The following is a 15,787-nucleotide window of genomic DNA, read 5'->3' as shown; positions in this document are numbered from 1 at the left end:
AGAGAAAGCAAGGATGGTCTCTTCTCAGAGGAGAGTAGCAAAGAAAACTAATGATGGGTTAGAAAGTATAACAGTGCTCTCATTCTGCCCAATAATGATTAAGAATGGGGAGATAACCACTACCCTAAGCACAGTGGGAAGTTCCAATTTAGCAAGAGAAAAGGAACATAAGGAAAAGACCAAGAAAACATAAATAGTACCAAGTAAAATGAAAGGAATAAGGTGGAGTTATTACACTAAATAAAAATGTGAATTTCCCTACAGAAAAAGAAATTTGTATTTTGAGTTATTACAAAATTAGCTGTATGTTTTTTTATAAGAAATAACTAAAATGACAGGGGTTGAAAATAAATGGATGGGCAAAAACATACCAAGTAAACAAGGATAAATCATTATTATTAGTGTTACACAGTATGGAAATAAAATACCAAAAGGATTATACTAGGCCAAGGTTGGCAAACTTCTTATCTAGAGGGCCAGATAGGAAATAAATAGGCATTGTGGCCATAGTCCTTGTTGCAACCACTCAGCTCTACTGTTGTAGACAATATGTAAATAAATGAACATGACTGTGTTCCAATAAAACTTTATTTATAAAACAGGCAGCAGGCCAGATTTGGTTTGTTGACCCCTACACTTAGCAGAGTAGGATATTGTTACGTGATAAAAGTATGATTCTTAAATAGGGGTTAAGTTATATGTCTTTATAGGTCCAACAACATAAAGTAAAAAATCTCTGGATATTCAAGATTGTGGTTAAAAAATTCAATTTTAGGAAATTCTGATCCAGTATACCAAATTATGTAAGAATGTGGAGAATTTTATCATTATAATCTACTGGCTTAAATAGAACCTTGTATCCAAAAAAGAATATACATTATTTTTCAATGTTATGGAACATATACAAAAATCAATCCTGTACTTAGCCACAAAGAAAAATGTTAAATACAAAAAAGTCGATACTTTCAGGCCACATTTACCAATCATAATAAAATAAAATTTGAAGTTACATCATTTAGGATGCTTTCAGCTGCAAGTTTACAAAATATCCAACTAAAAGTAACTTCAGCAATAAAGGTTTATTTTTCTTAGATAACAAGGCATCTAAGAGACAGTTCCAAATTGGCCTCACAGCTCAGTGTTAGGGTGCTGGGTCAGCTTCTTTGAGGTCCTCTCTTTTCTGCTCTTGGTTCCAAGATGGCTGCAGCAGCTCCAGGCATCAAGTTCTCAGAGGAAAATGTTTAAAAGCAAGAAATGAAAGAGGAGGGAGTCTTCCTAATGTATCTGTCTCTTCTGAATGAGGAAGATCTTTCCCAGAAGGCCCTGTAGATCCCTAGAACATACTGGCCATACACTGGAACATCTGGGCCATCTTGAGCTGCAGAGCGGGCTGAAAATTAGCATGTGACATCTGCAGCTTCTAAGACAAGACACAGATGCTGCCAATAGGAATGGGAATTGGGTACGGCTGCTAGGTAGGCAACCAACCCCTTCTGTCTGTGATAAGTTATAAAAGATAATCTAAAACAACCTGGAAACTAAGAAACAGTCTCCTAAATTTAGTTTACTCTTGGATCAGAGAGAAATAAAAAATGAGATTATTGTAGGATAACCACTTCCTATTTCATCATTTTCTGTTTTTGTTTTCTGTTAATTTATTCATCATCAGGGTGTTTGGTATTCTCTTTTCTGGCTTCTTAAATGGTACATTTAGTATATTTGAGTACTGTCTTTCAGGTTTTCATGTTTTGCGTATACTTAAAGGCCGTAAAAGTTCCTCTGAGTAACTTCAGCCACATCACACATTTCTTGACATGTAAAAACTCTCATTGTCATTCTGTTCATTACTGATGGTAACTGCATGACTTAGTTTCTTGTTAACCCAAGAGTAATTTGGCTGGTTTTTTTTTTTTCTTTTTAATTTCCAATAAAATTCACACTTGGCTATTGTTAAAATTATTACACTGTGGTGAGAAAATGTGATTCTGGTGTGTGTTAGAGACAAAATTTTTTCCAACCTTTTCGTCTTTGACAATCATGGTCTAAAAAATTTGCATCCATATAATTTTTCTTCAATATGAATTTTATTACTCAGGATAAAAGACAACTCTGAATAAAGGAATTCTCACTTGCATTACATTCTTCAAGTCTTTCTCCAAGATATAAAGAGTAAGTTGTGATTAGCCTAAGCTAATGGACTCTTCCCATTATTTCCATTCATATGGTTGCTTGCTAACATAAATTCTCTGATGATTAATAAGGGATAAGTGCTGATGGAAGGTTTTTCTACATTTATTAAATTCACTTGTGTTTCTCTATTATGTATTCTCTGATGTTGAACGGTAGTTGAGTCATGATTTAAAGTCCTCCCACATTCCTTATATTCATAGGGCTTTTCCTCAGTATGAATTACCTGATGTTGAATCAGTTGTGAGCAATGGCTGAAGGCTTTCCCACATTCCTTACATTCATATGGTTTCTCCCCCGTATGAATTCTATAATGTACAGTAAGATGTGAGACCCGTTTGAAAGCCCTACCACATACCTTACATTGGTAGGGTTTCTCTCCTGTGTGAATTCTCTGATGTTGCTTAAGTTGTGAGTTCACCCTAAAGGCCTTCCCACATGCCTTACATTCATAGGGTTTTTCACCAGTGTGAATTCTCTGATGTCGAATAAGAGTTGAGCCTTGATTAAAGGCCTTCCCACATTCTTTACATTCATAGAGTTTCTTGCCAGTGTGAATAGTGTGATGTTGAATCAACTGAGAACGATGACTAAAGGTCTTCCCACATTCCTTGCATGCATAGGGTTTTTCACCAGTATGAATTCTATAATGTACTTTAAGATGTGAGATCCGATTGAAGGCCTTGCCACATTCCTTACACTGATAGGGTTTCTCACCAGTATGAATTCGTTGATGTTCAATCAACTGTGAGCTTCGACTAAAGGCCTTTGCACAATCCTTACATTCATAAGGTTTCTCACCAGTATGAACTCGCTGATGTTGTATGAAATTTGAACCAGAATTGAAGGCCTTTCCACATTCCTTACATTCATACGGTTTCTTGCCAGAATGAATATTCTCGTGTTGAATTAGTCGTGAGCCATATTTAAAGGCCTTCCCACATTCCTTACATTTGTAGGGTTTCTCATTAGTATGAATCCCTTGATGATTAATAAGGAAGTCCTCTTGCCAGAAGTCTTTTCTACATTCATTATATCCATAGGGTTTTTCTCCAAAATGAATTTTCTGATAAAAAGTAAGAGATGCTTGCTGGTCAAAAGTGGACATTTCTTCATTATCGATTATCATTTGACTCAAATGTCCATCTGGATTTCCCTCTTGCCTGTCAAACTGACTTCTGCATTCCCAATCATCTTGGAAACTTGAGCACTCAAAACCATAACTTGTAAGGCTTTCCATTATCTGCCACCGGGGTGATTGTACTTCATAACTGTGCTGCTTTGGAGATAATACCTTAGTATCATACCTGGACTCCAGTACTGAAAAAGAACAAAACAAGTATGTATTTGTTTTTTCCTTTTCCAGAAAAAGTAACTTCTATAGTAAAAACTGGGAAGTTCAGACTCAGGATAATATCTGTAAGCTCTTGAATGTGACTAAGAAATTAGAAAATGGAGTAGAACAGAGAAAGAGGAAATACCATAAATTGAGATGAATGAGGTAATCAGAGAGATTTTAAGAGTAGTTCTAAAATGTTAGTGTGGATCAGAATCACCACTGAACCATGGTTTTAAAAAATGAATATTTCTATGAAACCCTAGAAAAGACACATATGAGTAACAGAAAGCAAATCATTTGTTGCCAGGGGCTGGGGGGTATGAGTAATTTTGTGGGAAAGAGCATAAGGGAACTTTTCAGGGTGATAAATATGTTCTCTGTTTTTTCTGTGGTGGTGGTCATGTAAGTGTATACATTTGTTAGTAGCCACTAAAATATTGTACTTAAGATGCATGCATTTAATTTAATATAAATTATACCTCAATAAAGTAGACTTTTAAAAATGATGGAGAGGGGTGACTGGATACTTCTCTGGCCAGAGGAACATGATGGTGCATCTGCTTGACAGGGGATGTGGTGGTATAGGAGGGCTATTTTCACATGTCCACTGGAAGGTGTAATAACACAGCTGTGGTCTTCTGCTGTGATGCTTTCTGTCTCTGAAGTTTAGTTGAACACCGTGGCTAGAGCTAATGTCAGCTGGACCAGTCTCTCCTGGACTTTTCCACTGCCTAAAAGTGACCTTGGAAAAAGGAGGGCCTTGTTCCTTGTTTAGAAGATTAGGCCCAAATTTAATGGGGGTGGCCTCTTCCAGAGCAATATTCTTTGCTGGTTATTCAAACTGCAAGGAAAGGCTGAATGGTGTATTTGATCTTGATTCTACCTGGTACATGATTTCCATACAGTGGCCCGTTTTACTGCAATCACAGAAATCAGTCCCATTTAGTTAACAAAGAATTGGTTGCAGCTTCATGCAAGGAACTATGGGCAAAAGTGAATGGGTGCTTTTGAATGTGTTCATAAGTTATAGACAGAAGGCCAAAGGGGACTTTATAGGGGCACGTCTGCTTCCTGTGGTAGCATATCAGAGACCACTACTGGTTTTCTTGTGAAATTATTAAGCAAAAACTACTGGAATAAAAGATTACTTTGACAATGCAAGATGATGAAAAGTCTGCGAAAGAAGTATCAATTTTCTGGGAATGATGCTGCTGTCACCTCAGAAATTTGCACCACGTGAAGTTGTAAGAACAAAAAGAATGAAAAGAGCAAAAAGTAGAGGTATTGTGTGAAAAGAGCAAAAGTAGAGGTATTTTTTCAGACACCATGTTTGGTTGTTGAAGAGGGAAGCTCTCTTTACGGGTCTCTTTACTGTGCTCTAACAACTGTGCTAAGACAGATGCCAAACACATCCATTATAATGGCCACCTATGAACTGGTGGTCCATCTACTCAATGGTTAGCAACATCTGGCTGCCATCCTATAAAGAAGGGACCAAAAGATTGCAGTGGACCATGGAATATTAAAGCCAGCCTGGTGGAGAGAAGAAAATTAGTTTGGGAATGTAACTATGCCCTAATGGAAATCTGGTTTTAGGAATTAAAGTGATAACACATTACTTGGTCTTTTTGGCAATGTGAAAAAAACTGCTGCCTCTAAGGACATGCCATTAAAAGCACTCCTCTCTCCAAACTGCCATATTTTCTGTCACAGACAGCAGACACAGTTGAGTTTTGCTGATTTATGGCAGTCAGAGTACAGTGTTTATTCCATGAGCACTTTGCACTCATCTGAATTAAGCCATCTCTAATCATATATTGTGCTATAACTATACAAAGATAGTACTAATTTTCTAATTTCTGGCTTCTGTTCTACTGCTTGTAAAGTTGCAAAATAGCAACAATAATAATGAGGTCCTCTGTATTATTTTTATATTTTCCTGATAGGATCTGGTGCAGTTTTTAGAAGTTGATTATTTAGCATTAGTAGTTACTGTTTTTAACAACCAATGAAATAATGTCTAAAAATCTTATGTATAGTCTTAGCATTAAAATGTTTTGGTTTCCTCATATGGAAACTCAAAGGATCCCAAATGGCCAAAACAATCTTGAAAAGGAAGAACAAAGGTGGAGGCCTCTCTCACTTCCTTATTTCAAAGCATATAAAGAGCTACAGTAATCAAAACAGTGTGGTACTGGCATAAAAGAAAACATAAAGACCAGTGGAACAGAACAGAGAGCGCAGAAGTAAACCCATATACATATTGTCAAATGACCTTCAACAAGGATGCCAAGACCACACAATGAGGAAAGGACAGGCTCTTCAACAAATGGGGCTGAGGAAATTGGATATCCACATGCAAAAGAAAGAAGCAGGACCCTTACTTTATACCACATTTTAAAAAATAACTCAAAATGGATTAAAGACCTAAAACTATAAACTAGAAGAAAACATAGGGGAAAAGCTTCATGACACTGTATCTGGCAATGGTTTCTTGGATATGGTACCAAAAGCACAGGCACCAAAAGCAAAAATAGACAAATGGGACTATATCAAACTTAAAAACTTCTGTGCATCAAAGGAAAAAAACAGTGAAAAGGCAACCTACAGAATGGGAGAAAATATCTGCAAACCATATCACTGGTAAGAGGTTAATAGACAATATAAAGAACTCCTAAAACTCAACAAAAAACCCAAATAACCTGATTTTAAAATGGGCAAAGGACTTGAGTAGACATTTCTCCAAAGAAGACATATAGATGGCCAACAGGCGTATGAAAAGATGCTTAACATCACTAATCATTTGAGAAATGCAAATCAAAACTATAATGAGATACTGCCTCACAGCCATTAGGATGGCCATTATTAAAAAAAAAAAAAGTGTTGATAGGGTGTGGAGAAACTGGAGCACTTGTGCACTGTTGGTGGGAATGGAAAATGGTGCCATCACTATGGAAAATAGTATAGTGGCTCTTAAAAAAAGTTAAAAACAGAATTACCATATGATCCAGAAATTCTACTTTTGGGTATATATCCAAAAGAATTGAAAGCAGAATCTGAAAGAGATACCTGCACACCCATGTTCACTGCAACTTTATTCACAATAGCCAAGAGGTAGAAGCAACCCAAATGTCCATTGACAGATGAATGGATTAAAAAATTGTGGCATATACATACAGCCTTAAAATGGAAGGAAATCCTGTCACATGCTACATTATGGGTGAACCTTAAGGACATCAAGCCAAGTGAAAGAAACCAGACACAAAAGGCCACATATTGTATGATTTATGCAAAATATCCACAATAAGCAAATCCATAGAGACAGAAAGCAGATTAGTGGTTGCCAAGCACTGGGGGGAAGGGGGAATGAGGAATGACTGCTTAATGGGTATGGGTTTTCTTCTGGGGTATGTCTAGGAAAAACACACTTGTCAACACCATTCTACTCTCCATACTTCACTTCTGACACTTCTGGTCACCAAATGTGTGTGGGTTTTTCGCTTACACCAAGCAGCCCTCCATCTCTCTGGTAGATACTGATTGGGCAACCTACAAATTCATTTCTGACACTATCTTTCTGCAGATCTCACAGATTAAGGGCTCAGTCTCACAAGACTGCCCCTACCAGTGCCCCACCCCCCACAAATGGAAGTTCCCACAACCCCTTCCATGGGTTTTAATCATTTGCTAGAATGGCTTGCAGAATTTAGGAAAACAGTTTACTTACTATATTACCAGTTTATTACAAAGGATGTAACTTACGACCAGGTAAATAGAAGAGATGCATCGGGCAAGATGTGGGGAAAGGCTGTGGAGCTTCCATACCACATCTGGGCACACCACCCTCCCAGCACCTCCATGTGTTCGGCAAACTGGAAGCTCTCTGAACCCCATACTTCAGGGACTTTTATGGAAACCTCACTATGTAGGCATGATTGATCAAATCATTGGCCATCAGTGACTAACTCAACCTCCAGCACCCCCTTCCCTGGGGTTGGGGGTGGAGCTGAGAGTTCCAACCCTTTAATCACATAATTGGTTCCCCTCTCAACCAGCCCCCATCCTGAAGCTATCCAGGAGACCCGAGCCACCAGTCATCTAATTAGCATATAAGAAGACACTTATGACTTCGGAGATTCCAAGGGTTTTAAGACTTGTGTGCCAAAAAACAGGGATGAAGAACAAATATATATTTCTTATTATAAATCACAATATCACAGGGTGATAAAAATATTCTGAAACTAGATAATGGTGAATGTACTAAATGCCAATGAACTATACACTTTAATAAGTTGAATTTTGTTATGTATATTTTACCATAACTTTAAAAAAATTAAAAAACATTTTCCATAAAAACTATAAATGACCACAACTGGCTCAAGAAATGCAACACTTGAATGTGAGATTCAGTATTCAGTATCAGGAGTTCAGTATTAGGAAACCTATTCATATAATGCAGATTTTGTAGATGGAAAGAAAAAAAACTTAATAAAATATGAAAAGGTGGATCTTCTTTAACCTAAGAAAATATCCCTATCTCATTCCTATGGCTGATATTATGCTTAATGAAAGACACTAAAAATATTCCTATTAAGGTCAAGAACAAGATTAGTACGTAAAACCCCTCTTAACAGTGTTCTGTGGGTACTACATAATCAGCATCCTAATCAGGCAAGAGAAAAAAACCTGCAAGGTATAAAAATGTAAAAACATTATCACCATTTGCAGATGATATAATCGAATACTTGGAAAGCTCAAGAGAGTTACATAAAAAACTGTCATAAACAATGAGAAAATTCAGTAAGTTGGGTTTGCTACAAAATTCATCTGAAGATGTGAATGGCTTCTGTCATATATAAAAAAATAACCAGTTGGAGTATAAAATGGATGAATGCCATATTAGTCTATATTATAGATTATGCCAGTAACAGCAATAAATATAAACTACCTAGGAATAAATGTAATAAGACACATACAAGATCTATATAAAGAAAATGTTAAAACCTTAATCAGGGATGGACATAAATGAAAGGAAAAGCCTGTCGTGTTCTTCAATAGAAGACTCCGCATAATAAAATCAGTTTTCTCCTAAATTAATCTATAAATTTACAGTGATCACAGTGAGAAAAATTGCATGATTTTATTTTTTTTGAAAGCAAATATTCTGATTCTAGGGTTTGGATAGAAAAGTAAATGAGACTAGCCAGGAAAACTCTGAAAAATAAGAATGAAGAGGGACTAATTCTACCAGATATTTAAAACATTTAAACTCTTAATAAATTAAAACCATAATGGTATAGACACATGGTTAGAGAGATTAATGGGCTAGAACAGAAAGTCCAAAAATAGATCCAAATACAGAGGTGATAAAGCAGACGACAAAGGTGGCTTTATACATTAGTGGTGAAGAGATAAATGCTGTTTCAATAAGTGGATAATAATCTGGAAAATAACATGAAATCACATCTTACACTGGGAAAAATTCCATATGGGTCATAAATTTCATCATAAATAAGCTAGAAAAATATCACAGGAGACTCATAACCTCAGAGGGTGAAGTTCTCTTTAAATATGACACAAATCCACATATCTAAGGAGTAAACAAATTGAGCACCTCAAACAAACAAACACATGCTGTCAAAACTCAAACGACAAAAGCAAAAAAATCTGTTCTGTGACATTTCAGGTGTGGTAGGCAGAATAATGGCCTCCCAGAGATGCCCATGTCCTAATTCTCAGAACCACAAATATGTTAGGTTACACGACAGCACACAGCTTCTTTCCCCATGTTCACTCCACCCCTGATCTCACTCACTCCAAGGGGCCAACTACCACTTCAACGTGGATGAATCTACAACATCAGTAACGCTTAGTTCTTAGCTTCCCATTTGAAATTCTCTTGAATGCTGCAGAAACTGTTTATGGACATGATTTTGGTCTCGTGTCACACTGTAACTTTGGGTCTGATCAGGGAAGATTTTGCCCCCCCCCCCCAGGGGACACTTGGCAATGTCTGGAGACATTTTTGGCTTCACAAGTGAAGGGAGGCCAGGGAAGCTGCTAAACATCCTGCAATGCACAGAATGACCCCCCCCTCCACCATGGCCCCAACAAAGAATTATCCCACTCAAAACGTCAACACCACTGAGGCTAAGAAATCCCCCGTCCAGAACAGGAGGACCCCAGGCAGAAGGGACAGCAAGGGAAGAGGCCTCGAAACAGGAATACGCTTGACGTTTCAAAGCCAGGATGCATACACTTGTATTGTCTGCTTTCGTGCTCCCATGGCAGAGCTGAGTACTTGCGACAGAGACCGCAGAGCGGGCAAAGGCTGAAATACTTACTGTCTGGACCTTTAAACAAGACATTTGCCAACCTCTATGTTAATGGAACAGCAAAGAGGCTCGTGTGGCTGTAACCGAGGCAGCAACATGGAGGGTGGTAGGAAATGAGATCAGAGTGGAGGCTGCAGGGCAGATTCTGTAGAGCAACTTAGTCGAACACAAGTTTCCGTGCTACTGAAAATGTTCTATTCTGCACCGTCCAGTAGGGCAGCCACTAGCTACACAGGGCTACTCAGCATTGGCACTGCGGCTAGGGCAGCTGTGAAATGGAGTTCTACGTTTCATTTTAGTTAACATTTAAAGAGCACGTGTGGCTGATGGCTACGGTACAGACACAGAGCCTTCTGGGCCATGGTATGGGTTTTGGGTTTTCTCTTGAGTGATGGGAAGCTGTGGGCAGGTTTTGAGCAGAAATGTGATACACCCTCACTGAAGTCTTGAGACGGTCCGGCTGCTGTGTGGAGAAGGCACCGTAGCGGACAACAGTGCAGGCAGAGGCACGGGGAGGAGGCTACTGCAGTAGTCCAAGTGGTGCTGGGGGTGTGGGTGGTAGCAGTGCTGTTTGTTGGTGAGAAGTGGTTAAATTCTGGTTATATTTCAAGGCAGAGTGAACAGGATTTCCTGACAGACTGAATACATGTGTGAGACAGAAAAGTCAAGGGTGCTTCAGCAGTTTTTGACTTGAGCAATCAGAATAGAGTCCCCTGTTACTGAAGTGCAGAAGAAACGGGGAAGAGTATACTTGTTAGGAAGGATCAAGGACTCCCTTTTGGACTTAAGCTCAAAGTGTCTGGTGAATATCCAAGCGGAGTTGATAAGGCTGTAGGATATAGGTATCTGGAGTTTTAAGGGAGAAGCTGAACGTGAAGGTAATAATTTGTGTTGTCCAAAAGAACTTTCTCCAGTGATGGGAATATTCTGTATCTGCATTGTCCAATACTGTAGCCACAAGCCACCAAATAGCTACGGAACATTTGAAATGTGGCAAGTGCAACTGAGGTACTGAATTTTAAAGTGTATTTAATTGTAGGGAGTTCCCTGGCGGTCCAGTACTTAGGACTCCATGCTTTCACTGCCAAGGGCCCAGGTTTGATCCCTGGTCCGGGAACTAAGATCCCACAAGCCACGCGCCATGCCCCCCCCCCCAAAAGTATTTAATTGTAATGAATGTAAATTTCAATGGCCACATGTGGCCAGTGGCTCCATACTAGACAGCACAGGTGTGAGTGTGTATAGCATGGTCATGGAGAAGGTCCTGGGGAATGGAAATAAACAGAAGAGGCCTAAGTCTGAGCCCTGGGGTGCTCCAGCTTTTACAGAAGCTGAGAAGATCCACCAAAGGAGGTTGAGGATGGTTAATGAGGTAGGTGAGAACAAGAGGCAGTGATGACCCAGATACACATAAATGTTTCAGGAAGGAAGGAACAACCACTTTTGTCAAATGCTGCTGATAAGCTAAGGAAGACGATGACCGAGACCAGACCTCTGAGTTTGGCAACTTGGAAGGAAAATTTTCTAACCCAAAAGGGCTGCCTCCTCGCCAGCCAGCCGGACACTTATCTGCAGTGGGTTCTCTCTCCCCACACATGCCTCACTCACCTGGGCACTGGCCTCCTGTCGCTACTTTCTCCACCATCCAGGGCTCTCTGCCTTGTTCCAGGAAGGAGATCACATCAGGTTTGGAAATGGCAAAACCTGGATGTGAGAAAAAAACATGCCACGCAGTTACGGTGCGGGGCCCCAGAGTTCAGACCCAGGGCCTGGTTATCGAGGAGGGGAAGTTGCAGGACGGGCCAGGGGAACATGTGAGTCACCTGAAGGCTGGGGAAGATGTAGCTTCAGGCCATAGAGCTACCCTTTAACCAATCAAAAGACACCCAGAATTGACAAGAAGGAACAGATGTGCCCAGGGGTAACCTCCAAACTGACCACATCGCCTTACCCAGTGAGACCAGGTTGCTATAGATCTCCAACATCACATCTCTGTACAAATCCCTCTGAGCAGGCGCCAGCTGTTCCCATTCTTCTTGGGAGAAGACTACGGCCACATCCCTGAACAAGTCTGAACCCTGGAACAACAGGCAGGTATGTTATATGTGTATTTCAAGGAAATGTTTTTCGCTGGGATGAGAGGAGATGGAGGAGGTCTCTGCAAGAATGGGGTGTTCTGGTGAAAAAGAAGGCTGGGGCTGGAGGCCTTAGATGCGAACAAGTGACAGGAAAAGATGCGCACAGCTAAAAGAGAGGTTCAAATATTCTTGAACTTCCCTTTTTAATACAAACCAAAGCTCTTGTACTCAGTTCTGGGATGAAAATTAAAATCCAGCCAAATGGAGTTGCTCAGTTGTGACAGTATAATCAAGCACACTGCCTATTCTGTCCTCGGTATATGATAAATTCTCAATGTGAAACCTATCATTTGTACTTTTATGGAGTAACAACAACAAAACCCAACAATTTTTGGTAGACTTTCCCCAAAATGTTTTATTAAAAAATATTTTCTATCTTAGAAAACAGAACTTTCATTTAAGTCAAGAATTGCTTCAAGATGTAGGCTCATTATGTGAAAGCGTATCACAAACATTTTTCCTTATGAGAAAAATCTTCAATGAAGATTACTTTATTAGCTGTACAGTTTTCTATCAAGTGAAATAACTGACTCAACCATTCTCTTCCTTTGGATGCAGAGGTCTCCAAGGTCAGATCTCTTAAGGCTGGTTCAAAACTATGACTATCCAGATTCTGAACAATTTATCCATCTATCTGATGGATAGATGGATAGATCTATCTGAACATCTATCCATCTATCTATCTTTCAATCCTCAGCTCTGCACTTTGCTTGCTTTTAAGCTCAAGAAGCAGATGGGAGAATGACCAAGATTCCAATGCTCTGTTCAACCCCTAACTGGACCTTAATTCTGGCATCTTAATCTCTCCTAGATTCCCAGCTAAACTTCAGTTACACACCCAGTTGTCAATACAGGAGATGTCACCCCCCCCACACTGAAATTGAGACCAACCAATACCAGCTTCCCTGCTTTTTTGTGTGTGATCCCTCATCAGTAGCCATCACCATTTCATCAAACCTCAGTTCCTATAAGGGATGCTCTCATTTTGTGTAAGGAAATGGATTTCTTCTCCTTCTGGCCTCCCAGCAAAATACCAAGCCAACAGAAGATATGGAATGCTATATAGAATGAATCCGTGTGGGCATTGATCAGAGTGGATGGGGCCATGGGAGAGGGTACTAGCTGCCTGGTCTTTTTTTTTTTTAATTTTTTTTTTTTTATTTTTGGCTGTGTTGGGTCTTTGTTGCTGTGCGTGGGCTTTCTCTAGTTGTGGCGAGTGGGGGCTACTCTTCATTGTGGTGCATGGGCTTCTCATTGCAATGGCTTCTCTGGTTGAGGAGCACAGGCTCTAGGTGCACGGGCTTCAGTAGTTGTGGCACGTGGGCTCAGTAGTTGTGGCTAGCGGGCTCTAGAGTGCGGGCTCAGTAGTTGTGGTGCACGGGCTTAGCTGCTCCGCGGCATGTGGGATCTTTCCGGAGACCAGGGCTCGAACCCGTTCCCCTGCATTGGCAGGCGGATTCTTAACCACTGCACCACCAGGGAAGCCCTGCCTGGTCTTTTTATTCCCTAAAATGGGAACCTCTGAGAACCAGATTCTTGGATGGAACCCAGGTGGGAAGCTTCAGGATAAGGAAAGCAAATATTTACATGATTTTAAAACTCACAAGGGACATGACTGTCAAAATTTCATGGGTTGATGGATCCTCCTCCTGGTTTCTCTCTTGGGGAAGGGCAGAGTCCTGAGATGGCAGAGCTGAGGGAGGAAAGAGCAAACATGAGAGGCTAGGCTTGCTTCACAGCTCCCAGAATGCCACGGTGACAAATGCCCACCTCCTTTACTCCCCACCCCCCAAAATTAGAGGGAGCTGGGACAAACTGTGGCCTTTTCCCAGCTCCACCCTGTTAACTGATGCAAATCTGAGGTGGGGATGCTCAGACCTGGTCCAGTGACTGAGGATGGTGTCCCAAGGACAAGGAAGGCCGTCCTTAGGCCAGGGAGCAAAGCCTGCCTGATCTGCATCAGCCCAGCCCACAATGAAACCCTCCCAGAACCAAAGCATTTAACTGTCTCATTCCCACAATGTAACACCTTTGGAAGTCTCCCTGGCTCTTACCCTAACTTCCTAACTCACAAAGAACCTTACAGTCATACGTAAGGCCGGGCAGACACCATTTGGTGGACCTTGCCTGAGTCAACAAATGTTTGCAGTGGGCAAATTAGATGGAGCAGGCCCCGTACTCCATTATCATCACATAAACGTGCCCCTGCACAGAGATATAACAGTGAGCAAAACTGTGTGCACAATATTTGCTGAAAAAACAGAACCAAAGATTAGTACCTAACAGTTCACAAATAGGCAAGTGGTTGAATCATTTTTGGCACAGCCGTATGATGGATGCCAAGCAACTATCAAAAATGATGTGGAACAACATCAACTGACAAATATATTCACAACTGGACCCTTTGTACGACAAGAGAACATTCAGCAAAAGAAGTCAGACCCACCCACCTACTGACACACAGGCTAACCCCCCCCCCCCAAAAGAAACCAAAACTGGAATGGAAAACCACCAAGTGTTAACAGTGATGCCATTTAACCACTTCCTGAGTTCATCAGTAAAACCGCAGTATTTTATAAAAGAGCTTAGGACAGTTCCTGGCATGTTACAAATATTTAATTCTAAGTAATGTGTAAATGAAATAATGATAAGTGTTCCTTAATATCCTGCAGTAGGACTTTTTCCATATGACCACTTTTTTTTAAAGCATATTTGTATTATCTATAAATAGTCTATTACAGAAGTGGCCCGTGATTTACTCAACCATTTCCCCACGGTTGGACAAATTTTCAACAAGATCCTCTAAATTGTCTCCAAGTTGCTCCTTCTAAACTAGTGGTTCCAAATCTTCTGGGGTCTTGCAACTCGTTGACAATCTCATGAAACAAGACTTCGCCCCAGATCTTTTAAAAAGCACTCATAAGAATAAACGCAAAACATCCGTAAGTATTTTCTGGAGGTGGGGACCACCCCCAACAGACACACCCACCTAAGGGGTCCATGGACCCGGGCTATGAGCCCTGACGCCGAGAGGGGGCGCAAGCAGGGCGCGCGCCGCGGGGGACGATGGGAAGTGTAGTCCAGAGCCGGGAAAGCCGCACACCGACGATGAAGCGAGACGTTCGTGTTCTTCCCAGGCCCGCGACCCGCCCGGCCGCGGCGCCCAGTCCTGCGTGGACTCCGGAGCGCTTGGCAAGCTCCGAAGCCCCTCACCTGCCGCCTCCTCGGGTCCAGTTGCCCCCGTGGTCGCGCCCCGCACAGCCCCAGGTGCGCTTCCCCCTCCGTACCGGCGGACTCGGGAGCCGGAAGACAGCGCAGACGCACAAAGCCTCTCGGCTGATGTGTCGCGATTGGGCCAGCGCCGCAGTCTCTTCTGGGAAACGTAGTCTCCAGGCCTAAAGGCCGGAACCAAACCGCAAGGCCGCGTCTCGCGATGCTTCGGGTGGGCGGGGTGCTTGTGTGCGTGGGAGACCGTCGGGGTTACGGCAGAGCGTGTTGGGTTCCCTGAGTCGCAGGGTGAGGGGCGGTCCGTTGGGTCTGTTGTCTGCGTGTGACTGTCTCGCTGATTGCAGGTGAGTGTGTGTGAGTGTGACTGGGTGCGCCGTGTTCGGGTCTCACCCGGTCGTTCAGTGTGTGACTGGGACCGTTAAACGCTAGGTACACGTTTGTGTGTGGCTGTGTAGAAGTGGTATATGACAGAATTTTTCTCGTCTATTGTTAAATCACCGTTGCCGTGGAACAGCTATTTTATTGAAAGATTTGGAGAGAGGAAAAAGCCCGAGAGTTCA

The 15,787-nt window shown here is 41.4% G+C and overlaps 2 protein-coding genes across 10 annotated transcripts in view; one reads left to right on the top strand and one right to left on the bottom strand.

The window, feature by feature from the left end:
* ZNF582 (zinc finger protein 582) overlaps window positions 1–15,325 on the bottom strand; it is a 37,182-nt gene extending 21,857 nt beyond the window's left edge. Inside the window, exons 1-5 of one of the 5 annotated variants that reach the window (XM_082368128.1) lie at window positions 14,989–15,319; window positions 13,604–13,692; window positions 11,813–11,939; window positions 11,470–11,565; window positions 1,065–3,507 (exon numbers count right to left, since the gene is read on the bottom strand). In XM_082368128.1, coding sequence (XP_082224254.1) covers window positions 2,186–3,507; window positions 11,470–11,565; window positions 11,813–11,939; window positions 13,604–13,692; window positions 14,989–15,001 — 1,647 coding nt within the window. In that variant the 5' untranslated portion in view covers window positions 15,002–15,319 and the 3' untranslated portion in view covers window positions 1,065–2,185. Of the gene's footprint in view, window positions 1–1,064; window positions 3,508–11,469; window positions 11,566–11,812; window positions 11,940–13,603; window positions 13,693–14,988 lie in introns of those variants that run through there. The other 4 variants (XM_082368129.1, XM_082368130.1, XM_082368131.1 and 1 more) reach the window with 4 other exon arrangements.
* A 123-nt stretch (window positions 15,326–15,448) lies between these two features.
* ZNF583 (zinc finger protein 583) overlaps window positions 15,449–15,787 on the top strand; it is a 38,218-nt gene continuing 37,879 nt past the window's right edge. Inside the window, exon 1 of one of the 5 annotated variants that reach the window (XM_082368110.1) lies at window positions 15,449–15,571. The gene's annotated coding sequence lies outside the window, so the exon portion shown is untranslated. The remainder of the gene's footprint in view (window positions 15,572–15,787) is intronic. The other 4 variants (XM_082368116.1, XM_082368117.1, XM_082368115.1 and 1 more) reach the window with 4 other exon arrangements.

The sequence above is a fragment of the Balaenoptera borealis genome (assembly GCF_965194805.1).
Source record: "Balaenoptera borealis genome assembly, chromosome: 19".
Classification (NCBI taxonomy): domain Eukaryota; kingdom Metazoa; phylum Chordata; class Mammalia; order Artiodactyla; family Balaenopteridae; genus Balaenoptera; species Balaenoptera borealis.
This window is presented reverse-complemented; position numbering and strand designations above follow the sequence as displayed.